Source organism: Mirounga leonina, unplaced genomic scaffold, assembly GCF_011800145.1.
Source record: "Mirounga leonina isolate KUSES-001 unplaced genomic scaffold, KU_Mleo_1.0 Mir_126, whole genome shotgun sequence".
NCBI classification, from domain to species: domain Eukaryota; kingdom Metazoa; phylum Chordata; class Mammalia; order Carnivora; family Phocidae; genus Mirounga; species Mirounga leonina.
Genome location: NW_023270314.1, coordinates 31,464,613 through 31,479,668, shown reverse-complemented (window position 1 = coordinate 31,479,668; position 15,056 = coordinate 31,464,613). Strand labels below are relative to the sequence as shown.

Genomic DNA, 15,056 nt, shown 5'->3' with positions numbered 1-15,056 from the left:
AAAATTGTTTATGTTGTTTATTGAATTTGTTCAAGGCATGTAGAGATGAAATATACATATCCAAAATTGAACCATCTGTATGTCTGATATGTCTAGAATGCCAGATCTGGGCTTTAACTCTGGCAAATGACATCAGTGAATGGGACTCAAAAAACTCCATTTGTGTGCCAAACCGCTTATGAGTTTAAAAAAAAAAAAAGGTTTTGGAATTGTGCCAAAGTTAGAGACTTTTATGCATCCTGAACGGCCAGAAACCCATGGGGACAACCAAGGCCTTCGAGAGTGCTAAGTGAACAAATCACCAACAGCTGGAGCACCTTCGTTGCTTATGTGCCATTTTGAGCAGATCTCTCTTTTCATCAGATTCAAACTGGTTTGGTTTGGTTTGGTTTTTCTTAAAAAAGACTTTTTCTGTCCTTGGCAAAACTACAGGGTCTAACATATTTTCCAATTTCTTTTGACAGAGAAAAAGACGAGCGTATGAATCTAACCTCATCTGTGATGGCCTGCATTTAGAAGCAACAAGATCGGTAAGTGTTGGATCCTTCCCAGTCCTGGGCTGACTGGTGCTCTTGGGAAGTGGCATGTCATTTGGAATGCTGGAGTGGCATTTGAAACGTGCAACTCTAGTGCTGCCTTAGGCTGGGAGGGGAGTCCATCAAAATCTGCATTATAGGATGTATGTTTGTTTCTGATCCAAGTCAGCCTAACTTTTTTAATAGCCAAAGAATGTAATACTGAATGCATGTATAAATGATTGTTTTCTTCTTTTAAGAGCTTTTTAAAAAGATTTCTTATTTTATAGACAATAGCTTGCAAAAAATTAGAGGATATAAGAATAACAAAAATAAAAATCCTCTGTGTTCTCATTATGTGTAAATAACCTTGTGGTCCTTCTAAACTTTTTTATTCCTCAAAATATATGCATTTTTCCCTTTCAAAAAGGGGGATTATTATTTCACAGTTTTATAATTCGCTTTTCTTTCCGTTAATATGTACTAGATGCATTTTTATATTGACATCTTTTTGTAATGGACACATAACATGACATTTAACAGATATATAATACAATAAAGAGTCCTGTTCTGGGTTAGAAATGTTAAAATTATCATTAAAATAACACTGCAGTGAATATTCTAGTGTTTTTATTTTTAGTCACCAATTTGGATGGAGTGATGGGCAAATTAACAAGTTTGCTTTTCTTCGTTTAAAATAATAGTAATTTTATGAAAGGAATATGAAAAGGAGTTTAATTACTTGCTCAATAATTTGAACCAAGAAATTATCTTTAAGGCAAAAATGTCTGATGGAGTGCAAGTCTGTTTTTATTTTATCTTCATTTTTACCAGTGTCCTGTGTTTTAACTACCAGCAACATGAGAACAATCTGTATGTGTTTTAAAATTATGAAAACAATTGGTTTAGTGTCCTGGTTTGTGTTTTTATTCTTCCTTTGTAGATTTTGGATGATAAGCTTGTATTTGTAAAAGTACATGCCCCATGGGAGGTGTTATGTACATATGCTGAGCTAATGCACATCAAATTGCCTCTGAAACCCAATGATCTGAAAACCCGGTCCTCAGCCTTTGATAATTTCAGCTGGTTTACCAAAGTCCTCCAAGTGGATGAAAGTATCATCAAGCCAGAGCAAGAGTTTTTCACTGCCCCATTTGAGAAGAACCGGTTGAATGATTTTTATATTCAGGATAGAGATACTTTCTTCAATCCAGCCACCAGAAGCCGCATTGTAAGTCTAAACCAAATTTAGTTGCTGTCTTAGAGTAATTTGGAACCTGCTGTTTGAATAATTAGTGGTCTGGTTTGGTTGGTTTAGTTTCATTTTTAAAAGCTGCGCCCCCAACCCCTGCCCCGAAAAGAAAACAGGTTCCTGTTACAATAGTAAACAATGGTTGGTTAGTTACACAGTCTAGTGCACACATTTTATTTTGGAATTTTTTTTTTTTTTTAGGTTTACTTCATCCTCTCTCGGATCATGTATCAAGTAAGAGACAATGTTAAAAAGTTTGGGATTAACAAACTTCTTAGCTCTGGGATCTACAAAGCAGCTTTCCCTCTCCATGATGTAAGTCAAATGGCAAAAATGAAATAAAATACCCAAGGTATACTCTAGTGTGAATAGAGAAGGGCTAATCTTAACCTTGAGTTTCTTCTTTCATAAAATGAAGATGGTCTATTGCAAGGATTACAAGCTCATTTAGGGCAGGAACCAGGTTGTTTTGTTCACTGTTGACTCTCAGGCATAGAGAAGGCCATGAGTTTGAATGGGTCAATGAATGGATGATTGAAACAGTAGCCGCCCTGTAGTGCATGTGTAAAGCAGTGCAGATTCGCAGTTAAGCGTGGGCTCTGGGGCTCGCTCTCCCACTTTCTACCTGGATGACCTTGTAAAAGTCATTTAGCCTCTCTGTTCCTCAGTTTCCTCATCAATAAAATGGGGATAATACTCATACTTACCTCATAGAGTTATACTGTAGAGTTACGAGGATTAATTTAATTAATCCCTGCCAAATGTTACAACCATGCCTGGCATATAGGAAGTAGAATGTAAGTGTTAGCTATCCTCATAATTACTGGCAGATGTTATTATCAACCAGAAAAGTATTGGTTCTTTTTAAGCAAAATATGTGTTGGATCTTCTCACTTACCATTTTCTGGAACACAGGCTCTTTCCCCCTGAAATATCATTTTCTTAGTGTGTCCTGGAATATCACAAGGCTTTTAAAAAGGCATCTGTCAGGGTTCTTGTCACGATGGCAATACTGCAGAGTGTTGACGTTTTTTAAGGACTCCGTTCTGAGATGACAGGAGCTCCTCAAATTCAAGAGCACTTCTCTAGCCGGTAACATCCCTCATGAAATGAAAATTTTAAAATGTGACTGCTTCAGACCCTTAATGATGCCATAAATGCAGGGATGTTATATCTAAGCTCTTTAAATAAATTCTGTCATTGAAATAAATTAAATACTATATTAGAGAATGCTGTAGCTTTGTTACATTCACTCTCAATTTATCTGAATCTCTAAGACCAAGAAAGCCAAGACTGAGATTGATCTTTGCTACTGGGTATTACACGTACTTATGGATGACGACATTATTGAAACGTACTGTATATGTTAATAAACTAGGACACAAAAGAGCTACTTGATGCACATGTGTAAATAGCAGAGAGCTGGGTGGAGAAGCAGGTTCTGAACTTCCTGGTGAAGAGACCCAATATGGCAGCCTGGCCTGACAGTCTATGTGTTTTATATTTGTGCCCAGCAAAATTAGTGATTATAGCATGACACAGACTTTGGGGACACTTGCAAATAGCTGTCATGAATATTAATCTGGGACGCCAAAGTTCAATAGTATTCAGTTGGCATCTGACCATGCCCAGTTCTTTCCCACTAAAGCCTCTTTTACTTGCAGTGTCCCACATCCAGGCTAAGGAGTGATCTCCTGTGGCATTTGGAAGGGAAGTGAATGGAGGTCAGGACCCATGTTAAGGCTTACCTGGTGATAATCTGGTTCTAGTACAGGAGGAAGGAAAATGAGTCAGATGGGAAGAGTGACTGAATTGAAGTAGAGGCAGGAAGCTTTGTGTTTTGAGTAAGCGAAGTGTATAATATGTCAAACTTCTTTGTTGTTTATATTCTATGTGTTGTCACAGAGGAACTGCTGAATTGGGGGACAAAGATGCCTGGGTTTTAGAAGTGACCTTGATACTAACCCAACCTTAAGGCCCTGGTTCCCAGAGGTGTCCCAGGAGGGCGCTGGACTATCAGGTGTCCCTGCGTTGTGGCAATTTTGGTACTTGAACAGCCCAATTTTTAACTGTTTAGGACTTTGCACACTTGTAGGATGTAAAGCACCTCTGGGCTCCCACCAGGTACCTGAGGTGTTCTCTAGGATTGTAACAACCAAGCGTTCCTCCCCACCCACATTTTTAAGTGGCCACAAGCGATTAATAATACCTGTTTGAGAATCACTAAAAATTAGATCATCCATCCCTTCCAGCAAATGAGGGCCCCTTATTCCTGTGAAGTATGAGTACCATATTGAATAAACAGATTTGTGAACACCTAGAGATCATATACTCACTTGTTTGCTTCTGCTTCGCAGTGCAACTTCAGCCATAAGTCAGAGGATCTCAGCTGCCCAAGCGAACGGTATCTTCTGTACAGGGAGTGGGCTCATCCGCGAAGTATATACAAAAAGCAGCCCTTGGATCTTATCAGGTGAGGTGTTGTAGAGAGCATGCCAATGGGAGGACTCAGAGTTGCTCTCGTGGCATCGAAGTGACAGTATTTAAAGAGTATTGCCAACCAGGGAAGCTCACCCAGGCCACTGAGCTTCATTGTCTAGAGCTTTTTATTGAGGCTTCATTATGTAGGCCTGACTCACTGAATCAACATTGCCCATGTGGCTCAGTCTCCCACCCTTCCTTTCCCAATATCCTGTGGCTCAAAGCCCTAATCCTCTAGTCACATGGTTGGTCTTCCTGGCATGGCCAGTCCCCATCCTGAATCATCCCATTAGCACAAACTAGGGGCCCTCCGTGAGTCACGTCATTGGCATATACTCTTAGGTGGGGCCCCAGGGGTTCTTTGAGTAACAAAGTTACCCTTATCTTGGGAAATTTCAAGAGTTGAGAGGTTAGCTCCCAAGAATTGGGAATAAAGACCTACCATATTCTTCATTGCCAGGAGTAAATGTTAGATTTAGCTTAAATTGTATGGTAAGAAAACAAGTTTTCACTGCTTGCCTGTATCTGCTATTAGATACTGTTTTACTATATCTAACAAGATGTGATGACTAGCTCAACATTTGTTTTCTGAAAGCATCAAGGTCAGCTGCTCTCCAGAGACTTTTTATTTATTTATTATTATGTTAATCACCATACATTACATCATTAGTTTTTGATGTAGTGTTCCATGATTCATTGTTTGCATATAACACACAGTGCCCCATGCAGAACGTGCCCTCTTTAATACCCATCACCAGGCTAACCCATCCTCCCACCCACCTCCCCTCTAGAACCCTCAGTTTGTTTTTCAGAGTCCATCATCTCTCATGGTTCATCATCTCCCCCTCCGATTTCCCCCCTTCATTCTTCCCCTCCTGCTATCTTCTTTTTTTTTAAAAGATTTTATTTATTTAACAGAGAGAGACATAGCGAGAGCAGGAACACAAGCAGGGGGAGTGGGAGAGGGAGAAGCAGGCTTCCCGCAGAGCAGGAAGCCCGATGTGGGACTCGATCCCAGGACCCTGGGATCATGACCTGAGCCGAAGGCAGACGCTTAACGACTGAGCCACCCAGGCGCCCTTTTTTTTTTTTTTTTTAACATATAATGTATTATTTGTTCCGGAGGTACAGATCTGTGATTCAACAGTCTTGCACAATTCACAGCACTCACCATAGCACATACCCTCCCCAAAGTCTATCACCCAGCCACCCCATCCCTCCCACCCCCCACCACTCCAGCAGCCCTCAGTTTGTTTCTTGAGATTAAAAATTCCTAATATCAGTGAGGTCATATGATACATGTCCTTCTCTGATTGACTTATTTCGCTCAGCATAACACTCTCCAGTTCTATCCATGTCGTTGCAAATGGCAAGATTTCATTCCTTTTGATGGCTGCATAATATTCCACTGTATATATATACCACATCTTCTTTATCCATTCTTCTGTTGATGGACATCTTGGCTCTTTCCACAGTTTGGCTATTGTGGATATGGCTGCTATAAACATTGGGGTGCACATACCCCTTCGGATCCCTACATTTGTATCTTTGTGGTAAATACCCAGTAGTGCAATTCCTGGATCGTACGGTAGCTCTATTTTCAACTTTTTGAAGAACCTCCATACTGTTTTCCAGAGTGGCTGCACTAGCTTGCATTCCCACCAACAGTGTAGGAGGGTTCCCCTTTCTCCGCATCCCCGCCAACATCCGTCGTTTCCTGACTTGTTAATTTTAGCCATTCTGACTGGTGTGAGGTGATATCTCATTGAGGTTTTGATCTGGATTTCGCTGATGCCGAGTGATGCTCAGCACTTTTTCATGTGTCTGTTGGCCATTTGGACGTCTTCTTTGGAAAAATGTCTGTTCATGTCTTCTGCCCATTTCTTGATTGGATTATTTGTTCTTTGGGTGTTGAGTTTAAAAAGTTCCTTATAGATTTTGGATACTAGCCCTTTATCTGATATGTCATTTGCAAATATCTTCTCCCATTCTGTCAGTTGTCTTTTGGTTTTGTTGACTGTTTCTTTTGCTGTGCAAAAGCTTTTTATCTTGATGAGGTCCCAATAGTTCATTTTTGCCCTTGCTTCCCTTGCCTTTGGCGATGTTTCTAGGAAGAAGTTGCTGCGGCTGAGGTCCAAGAGGTTGCTGCCTGTGTTCTCCTTTAGGATTTTGTTGGACCCCTGTCTCACATTGAGGTCTTTCAACCATTTTGAGTCTATTTTTGTGTGTGGTGTAAGGAAATGGTTGTTTCATTCTTCTGCATGTGGCTGTCCAATTTTCCCAACACCATTTGTTGAAGAGACTGTCTTTTTTTCATTGGACGTTCTTTCCTGCTTTGTTGAAGATTAGTTGACCATAGAGTTGAGGTTCCATTTCTGGGCTCTCTATTCTGTTCCATTGATCTATGTATCTGTTTTTGTGCCAGTCCCATACTGTCTTGATGATGACAGCTTTGTAATAGAGCTGGAAGTCCGGAATTGTGATGCGGCCAGCTTTGCTTTTCTTTTTCAACATTCCTCTGGCTATTCGGGGTCTTTTCTGGTTCCATACAAATTTTAGGATTATTTGTTCCATTTCTTTGAAAAAAGTGGATGGTATTTTGATGGGGATTGCATTGAATGTGTAGATTGCTCTAGGTAGCATTGACCTCTTCACAATATTTGTTCTTCCAATCCATGAGCATGGAACTTTTTTCCATTTCTTTGTGTCTCCCTCACTTTCTTTCATGAGTATTTTATAGTTTTCTAAGTACAGATCCTTTGCCTCTTTGGTAAGATTTATTCCTAGGTATCTTATGGTTTTGGGTGCAATTGTAAATGGGATTGACTCCTTAATTTCTCTTTCTTCTGTCTTGTTGTTGGTGTATAGGAATGCCACTGATTTCTGTGCATTGATTTTATATCCTGCCACTTTACTGAATTCCTGTATGAGGTCTAGCAGTTTTGGGGTGGAGTCTTTTGGGTTTTCCACATGAAGTATCATATCGGCAAATAGTGAGAGTTTGACTTCTTCTTTGCCTATTCGGATGCCTTTTATTTCTTTTTGTTGTCTGATTGCTGTGGCTAGGACTTCTAGTACTATGTTGAATAGCACTGGTGATAGTGGACATCCCTGCCGCGTTCCTGACCTTAGGGGGAAAGCTCTCAGTTTTTCCTCATTGAGAATGATATTTGCTGTGAGTTTTTCATCAATGGCTTTTATGATATTGAGGTATGTACCCTCTATCCCTATACTCTGAAGAGTTTTGATCAAGAAAGGATGCTGTACTTTGTCAAATGCTTTTTCTGCATCTATTGAGAGGATCATATGGTTCCTGTTCTTTCTTTTATTAATGTATTGTATCACATTGATTGATTTGCGGATGTTGAACCAAACTTGCAGCCCAGAGATAAATCCCACTTGGTCGTGGTGACTAATTCTTTAAATGTACTGTTGGATCCTCTTGGCTAGTATTTTGGTGAGAATTTTTGCATCCATGTTCATCAATGTAATTCTCCTTTTTGATGGGGTCTTTGTCTGGTTTGGGGAATCAAGGTAATGGTGGCCTCATAAAATGAGTTTGGAAGTTTTCCTTCCATTTCTATTTTTGGAACAGTTTCAAAAGAATAGGTATTAATTCTTCTTTAAATGTTTGGTAGAATTCCCCTGGGAAACCATCTGGCCCTGGGCTTTTGTTTTTTGGGAGATTTTTGATGACTGCTTCAATTTCCTTAGTGGTTATAGGTCTGTTCAGGCTTTCTATTTCTTCCTGGTTCAGTTTTGGTAGTTGATACATGTCTGGGAATGCATCCATTTCTTCCAGATTATCTAATTTGCTGGCATAGAGTTGCTCATAATATGTTCTTATAATTATTTGTATTTCTTTGGTGTTGGTTGTGATCTCTCCTCTTTCATTCATGATTTTGTTGATTTGGGTCCTTTCTCTTTTCTTTTTGATAAGTCTGGCCAGGGGTTTATCAATCTTGTTAATTCTTTCAAAGAACCAGCTCCTAATTTCGTTGATCTGTTCTACTGTACTTTTAGTTTCTATTTCATTGATTTCTGCTTTGATCTTTATTATTTCTCTTCTCCTGCTGGGTTTAGGCTTTATTTGCTGTTCTTTCTCCAGCTCCTTTAGGTGGAGGGTTAGGTTGTGTATTTGAGACCTTTCTTGTTTCTTGAGAAAGGCTTGTATTGCTATATACTTTCCTCTTACGACTGCCTTTGCTGTATCCCAAAGATTTTGAACAGTTGTGTTTTCATTTTCATTGGTTTCCATGATTTTTTTTAATTCTTCTTTAATTTCCTGGTTGACCCATTCATTCTTCAGTAGGATGCTCTTTAGCCTCCATGTATTTGAGTTCTTTCTGACTTTCCTCCTGTGATTGAGTTCTAGTTTCAAAGCATTGTGGTCTGAAAATAGGCAGGGAATGATCCCAATCTTTTGGTACCGGTTGAGACCTGATTTGGGACCTAGGATGTGATGTACTCTGGAGAATGTTCCATGGGCACTAGAGAAGAATGTGTATTCTGTTGCTTTGGGATGGAATGTTCTGAATATGTCTGTGAAGTCCATTTGGTCCAGTGTGTCATTTAAGGTCTTTATTTCCTTGTTGATCTTTTGCTTAGATGATCTGTCCATTTCTGTGAGGGGGGTTTTAAAGTCCCCCACTATTATTGTATTGTTGTCAATGTGTTTCTTTGCTTTTGTTATTAATTGGCTTATATAATTGGCTGCTCCCATGTTAGGGGCATAGATATTTACAGTTGTTAGATCTTCTCATTGGATAGACCCTTTAAGTATGATATAGTGTCCTTCCTCATCTCTTATTACAGTCTTTGGTTTAAAATCTAATTTGTCTGATATAAGGATTGCCACCCCAGCTTTCTTTTAGTGTCCATTAGCATGGTAAATCGTTTTCCACGCCTTCACTTTCAATCTGGGGGTGTCTTTGGGTCTAAAATGAGTCTCTTGCAGACAGCATATCGATGGGTCTTGTTTTTAAATCCAATCTGATAGCCTGTGTCTTCTGATTGGGGCATTTAGCCCATTTACATTCAGGGTGATTATTGAAAGATATGAATTTAGTGCCATTGTATTGCCTGTAAGGTGACTTTTACTGTATATTGTCTGTGTTCCTTTCTGGTCTGTGTTGCTTTTAGGCTCTCTCTTTGCTTAGAGGACCCTATTCGATATTTCTTGTAGGGCTGCTTTTGTGTTTGCAAATTCCTTTAGTTTTTGTTTGTCCTGGAAGCTTTTTATCTCTCCTTCTCTTTTCAATGACAGCCTAGCTGGATATAGTATTCTTGGCTGCATATTTTTCTCATTTAGTGCTCTGAATATATTGTGCCAGTCCTTTCTGGCCTGCCAGATCTCTGTGGGTAGGTCTGTTGCCAATCTGATGTTTCTATCATTGTAGTTTACAGGTCTCTTCTCCCGAGCTGCTCTCAGGATTTTCTCTTTGTCTCTGAGACTCATAAGTTTTACTATTAGATGTCGGGGTGTTGACCTATATTTATTGATTTTGAGAGGGGTTCTCTGTGCCTTCTGGATTTGATGCCTGTTTCCTTCCCCAAATTAGGGAAGTTCTCTGCTATAATTTGCTCTAATATACCTTCTGCCCCTCTCTCTCTTTCTTCTTTTTCTGGGATCCCAGTTATTCTAATGTTGTTTCATCTTATGGTATCGCTTATCTCTCGAATTCTGCCCTCGTGATCCAGTAGTTGTTTATCTCTCTTTTTCTCAGCTTCTTTATTTTCCATCATTTGGTTTTCTATATCACTAATTCTCTTTTCTGCCTCATTTATCCTAGCAGTTAGAGCTTCCATTTTTTATTGCACCTCATTAATAGCCTTTTTGATTTCGACTTCGTTAGATTTTAGTTCTTTTATTTCTCCAGAAAGGGTTTCTCTAATAACTTCCATGCTTTTTTCAAGCCCAGCTAGTATCTTTAAAATCATCATTCTGAACTGTAGTTCTGATATCTTACTAATGTCCATCTTGATTAGGTCCCTGGCAGTTGGTACTGCCTCTTGTTCTTTTTGTTGAGGTGATTTTTTCCGTCTTGTTGTTTTGTCCAGAGGAGAATAGATGAATGAGAGAACAAACTGCTGACAGGGTAGCAACGTCCCCAGAAAATATACACTAAACAAATCAGAAAAGACCTGCAACCAGGGGAAAAGAAAGGGAAAGAAAGAAAAAAGAAAAAAAAGATAAAAACAAACAAAAACAAAACAAAAAAACCCAGTATGATCAAATATGATCAGGCTGGTGCATAGATCAGTGCCACACACTAGATTTTGGGCGTTTTGGTCTGTTAGAAGAAAGTGCCTCCCAAAATTTTAAAGAAAGAAAAACTTACATATGTACAAAAATAAGGGTTAATACGATGAAGGGATGGATTATGTCTGTAAAGATGAAAATTATAAAAGATTTTACAAAAGGAATTGAGAAGATAAGAAGTTGGTTGAAAAAAAGAGGATTAAAAAAAAGGGGAGAGAATGTGATCAGGCGGGAGACTAGAACAAAGCCATACACTAGAGATTTAGGGTATATTTTGATCTGTTAGAAGAAACTGTATCTCAAAATTTTAAAGAGAGAACAACTTATATATATATACCAAAAATAAGCGTAACTACTATGAAGGGATAGAATAAGACTCTAAAAATGAAAAATAAAAAATATTTTTTGAAAAAGGGAAAAAGAAAAATTAAAAAAAAAAAAAAAAGACAGGTAAAAAAAAATAACCTTCGAAAGACCAAAGAATCATGGGGAAAAAGCCATGGATTCTAGGTGCAGTATTCCCCTAGCACTGGAGTTCTGCCGTTCTCATTGATGGGTAAACTTGGCCTTGGCTGGCTTTTCTTGCTGATCTTCTGGGAGGGGGGGGGCCTGTTGCTGTGGTTCCCAAATGTCTTTGCCGGAGGCGGAATTGCCCCGCCCTTGCCGGGTGGGGATAAGTAATCTGCCTGGGTTTGGGGAGCTTTTGTTCCCTGCAAGCTTTCCCTACAGCTTTGGAGGACGAGTTTGAAAATGGCGGCCTCCCAGTCTCTGACCCAGAGGAGCCAAGAACTTGGGCCCCACTCCTCAGTGAGTCCCCAGAGAAAAGCAGTCAATCATTCCCGTCTCCCCGGTCTCCCGCCGTACTCTGTGCTCACCCAGCATGTGACCCAGTGTTTCTATCTCTGGCTCACGACCCCATGTGGAGTCTCCCAACCCAGCAGATCCCTGCGGTGCACTCCCACGCTGCTCCTTCTGGGGGGAGGAAGGAGAGTCTCCCCGAATCTGCTGCTTGTTGGGTCCCTGCTGGAAGAGCAGTGGCCTGACTGCTGCGGATCACGGTTTATGGCAACCCCGAGCTGAGAGCCCGCTCCTCGGCTCCGTCTCTGCAGCCAGCTTCCCCGCTCCGATACCTGGGAGCTCTGGCTCACTCAGGCACTCCCGGTCTTTCTGTGACCCCGAGGGTCCTGAGACCACACTGTCCCAGAGAGGGCTCCATCCCCTGCTTAGCCACTGGAGCAACGTCACTCAGTGGAGCCGACTTCTAAAAGTTCCGATTTTGTGCTCCGCTGCTCTATTACTTGCCAGAAGCGGCCGACGGAGGCCCCCTCCCCTGCCATCTATCTTCCCGAATATTGCCTTGGATTCACTTCTCCACCCGTCCTACCTTCCAGAAAGTGGTCACTTTTCTGTTCAGAGTTGCTGCTATTCTTTTCTTCGATCTCCTGTTGAGTTCGTAGTGTTCAGAATGGTTTGATCCCTATCTAGCTGAATTCCTGGGACCAGACGAAATCCAGGTCTCCTACTCCTCTGCCATCTTGCTCCACCCTTCTTCCTCTCCAGAGACTTTTATTGTTTGGGCAAGGCTGCTAGAGAGAGACAGACCAAAAATAACCAACAAACAAATAAAATTAAGCAAAGAAGTAAGCAAAATTTCTGATTGAAATGAAGAAACAGTGATGAGATGGGGTGGGGGAAAGAAGTGAAGAAAGTTACGTTTGAGTTGGAAACATATGAACTAAGACCTGGATAGTGAAAAGGAACCAGGATTTTGTGGATTTGGAAGAAGTCATTTTAGGAATAGGGGCAGTTTGCACAATGGCCCAAGGCTCAGGGACATTGGCAAGTGTGAAGAAATACCAAAGACCCGTGCTAATGAGAGAAGAGAATGATGAGACACAGGTTAGAAGTGGGGTAGTGGGAACATGGAAAAGAGTTTAGACTGTAAGTGCAGTGAAAAGCAGTTGTGATACTTTTAAGTAATCAGATAATTTTATCTCATTCACATTTTGCAAAGATAATTTGGGGAATGGACGACAGGGGCCCCAGGAAGCAGGGAGAGCAGGTAGGAGGCCGTCAGAGTGGCCAGAGGAGAACCCGCTGCATAGTTGGAATGGGGGTTAGGAGGGGAGTCAACAGGACTTGCTTATGGGTGGGATGTGGAGGGTGAGGAGGGGAGAGTCAGTTTTACCCCAGGTTGGCCTGGAGCCAAGTGCCTGTTCTTTCTACCATACTTCTGTGCCCACTGACATGGGAAAACCGCTTGACCTTGGAAGTGAGAGTTTTAAAACACTGAGGAGTTTTGGGTGCCTAGGTGGCTCAGTTGGTTGGGTGACTGCCTTCGGCTCAGGTCATGATCCTGGAGTTCCAGGGTCCAATCCCGCATCAGGCTCCCTGCTCAGTGGGGGAGTCTGCTTCTCCCTCTGACCCTCCCCCCTCTCATGCTCTCTCTCTCTATCTCATTCTCTCTCTCAAATAAATAAATAACATCATAAAAAAAAAAACACTGAAGAGTTTTGGTTTACTTTGTTTTATATTTTATTATGGGAAATTTCAAACATACACAAAAGGAGAGAGAACAGTACCACAAAACTGCCTATATCTGTCTCCCAGCTCCAAAAATTATGAACCTGCCTGCTCATGGACTAACTGCATTTGGTTCATTAATTTCTCACCTTCATTGCATCTTGTCTGTTGTTTGACTTTGTATTGTATCTTGTCCTGTGTGGCATGTATGAAGCCAAATCAAATGTGCAGTGAGGTATCATTGAGTTTGGAGTCCCGAACCTGTTACAATTGTGCGAATTTTGCTTTATGAGTGAATAAAGCTGACATTGTGGAAAGACACAACTTGTGCGTATGCACCTTTGTAGCACGCTTGGGACAAGAACTGAGTGTGCTGGGTCTCCAGATAGAAGGAGCTTACTGAGTGCTCAGCTCAGAGGATGAAAATAGAGCCAGCCAGTCACCTCAGCATGACATCTAGTCACGACAACATGACACCTCAGGACACTGAAGACAGAAAGAAGATCCTGAGAACCTCCAGAAAGAGAAATAGGCTTCATTTGAAGGAGCAAGACTCAGAATAACATTGAACTCCTCAATGACAGCACTGTAGGTAGAAGAAAAGAGAGCAATAATTTCAAGTTTCCAAGGGAGGTGATTTCTCACTTTCCAATTCCATAAATGGTCAAGCTGTTAAAATAAGTGTGAGGAATTTTCACAATTTAAATGTGCAAGGTAATGGAGGAGGTGCTCCATGAAGGAAGAGAAAAACATGACTTCAGTAAACAGGGATTCCCAACATGACAGAGGAATGGCGAGATCCCAGGTGACGACTCTGGCAGGGCTAGAGAATCATTAATCAGGGTGGAGAAGATCTGATGGGATTTATTCAAGGAGATGAAATCAAGAAACTACCTCATGTGTTTGAAAGTACTGAGAAAATTACATGTTAGGTAAAAGTCTGGGGTTAAATTGTTGGTAAGCACACAGAAAACTAAGCAGTGAACCACTGTGACAATTACTAGAACTATCTGACCCCTTACTAAGTATATACTTACAACTTTGATCAAAAAGCTGAATTTTTAGAAATTGGTGTTAAGAATTGGGATTTTTTGGCAGAAAGAGAATGATCAGAATATCATATTTGAAGGAATTATTATTATATTATTCCCAGCCTTTCAGCAAGATCTTGGAGGCAGGTTTCTGAGATTCAAAAATTCTTTCTGAGGGGCGCCTGGGTGGCTCAGTCGTTAAGTGTCTGCCTTCGGCTCAGGTCATGATCCCAGGGTTCTGGGATCGAGCCCCGCATCGGGCTCCCTGCTCAGCGGGAAGCCTGCTTCTCCCTCCCACTCCCCCTGCTTGTGCTCCCTCTCTTGCTGTGTCTCTCTCTGTCAAATAAATAAATAAAATCTAAAAAAAAAAATTCTTTCTGATCTTCTTGCCTCCAATATAATGTAGATATCTTTGGAAATAATGAACTCCCTGTCATGGTCAGTATCCAAGCAGGGACTACCTGACTAGCTCTAAATGAGGCAGAATATTTTTACTATTGGGGAGTTGGACCAGTAACCTCTAACATTCTTTCCAGTTTTAAATGTAGCATTTCCAGTGTGGATGGTTGATAAAAACATACCACAGAAAATCTAACAGCCAAGACGTTGCAAACCCATTGCCTGGCTTTTCTTTCTCAGGCACTACCCTGAGCCTGTCATTGACCTGCAGTCTAGGAGCCAGACAACACAGCCCCAATCACTTAAAAATGCAACACTTGGTTCCTCCTGACCCCTGATTCCAGGTCTGTCTCAGCCCTTCCTTATCCCCGGGGATGTGGCCTATACCCAGGCCTATGACCTGTGAAGCTGACCACTGGTTCAGCCCAGAGATGTTCCTGTCTGAAGGAAGTCTCCTGGGACTTCAGGTCTTCCTCAGAGCTTAGTCTCCACCAAGCTAAGCCCAAGGACCTCAGCCCAGCTCCATACTGAGCTGGAAGTCTCATAGAGGCCTCTGAGGAAGCGAAGAGCTAAGTAAATCTACAGTTTCTGTG

The 15,056-nt window shown here is 41.2% G+C and overlaps 1 protein-coding gene across 2 annotated transcripts in view; it reads left to right on the top strand.

Annotated features, from left to right (window-relative positions):
- The window catches only part of ANO6 (anoctamin 6), a 184,740-nt gene that overhangs the window by 117,445 nt on the left and 52,239 nt on the right, over window positions 1–15,056 (top strand). For both annotated transcript variants that reach the window (XM_035002827.1, XM_035002826.1), the window contains 4 exons: window positions 465–530; window positions 1,459–1,746; window positions 1,969–2,082; window positions 4,125–4,240. In XM_035002827.1, the coding sequence (XP_034858718.1) occupies window positions 465–530; window positions 1,459–1,746; window positions 1,969–2,082; window positions 4,125–4,240 (584 nt within the window). The remainder of the gene's footprint in view (window positions 1–464; window positions 531–1,458; window positions 1,747–1,968; window positions 2,083–4,124; window positions 4,241–15,056) is intronic.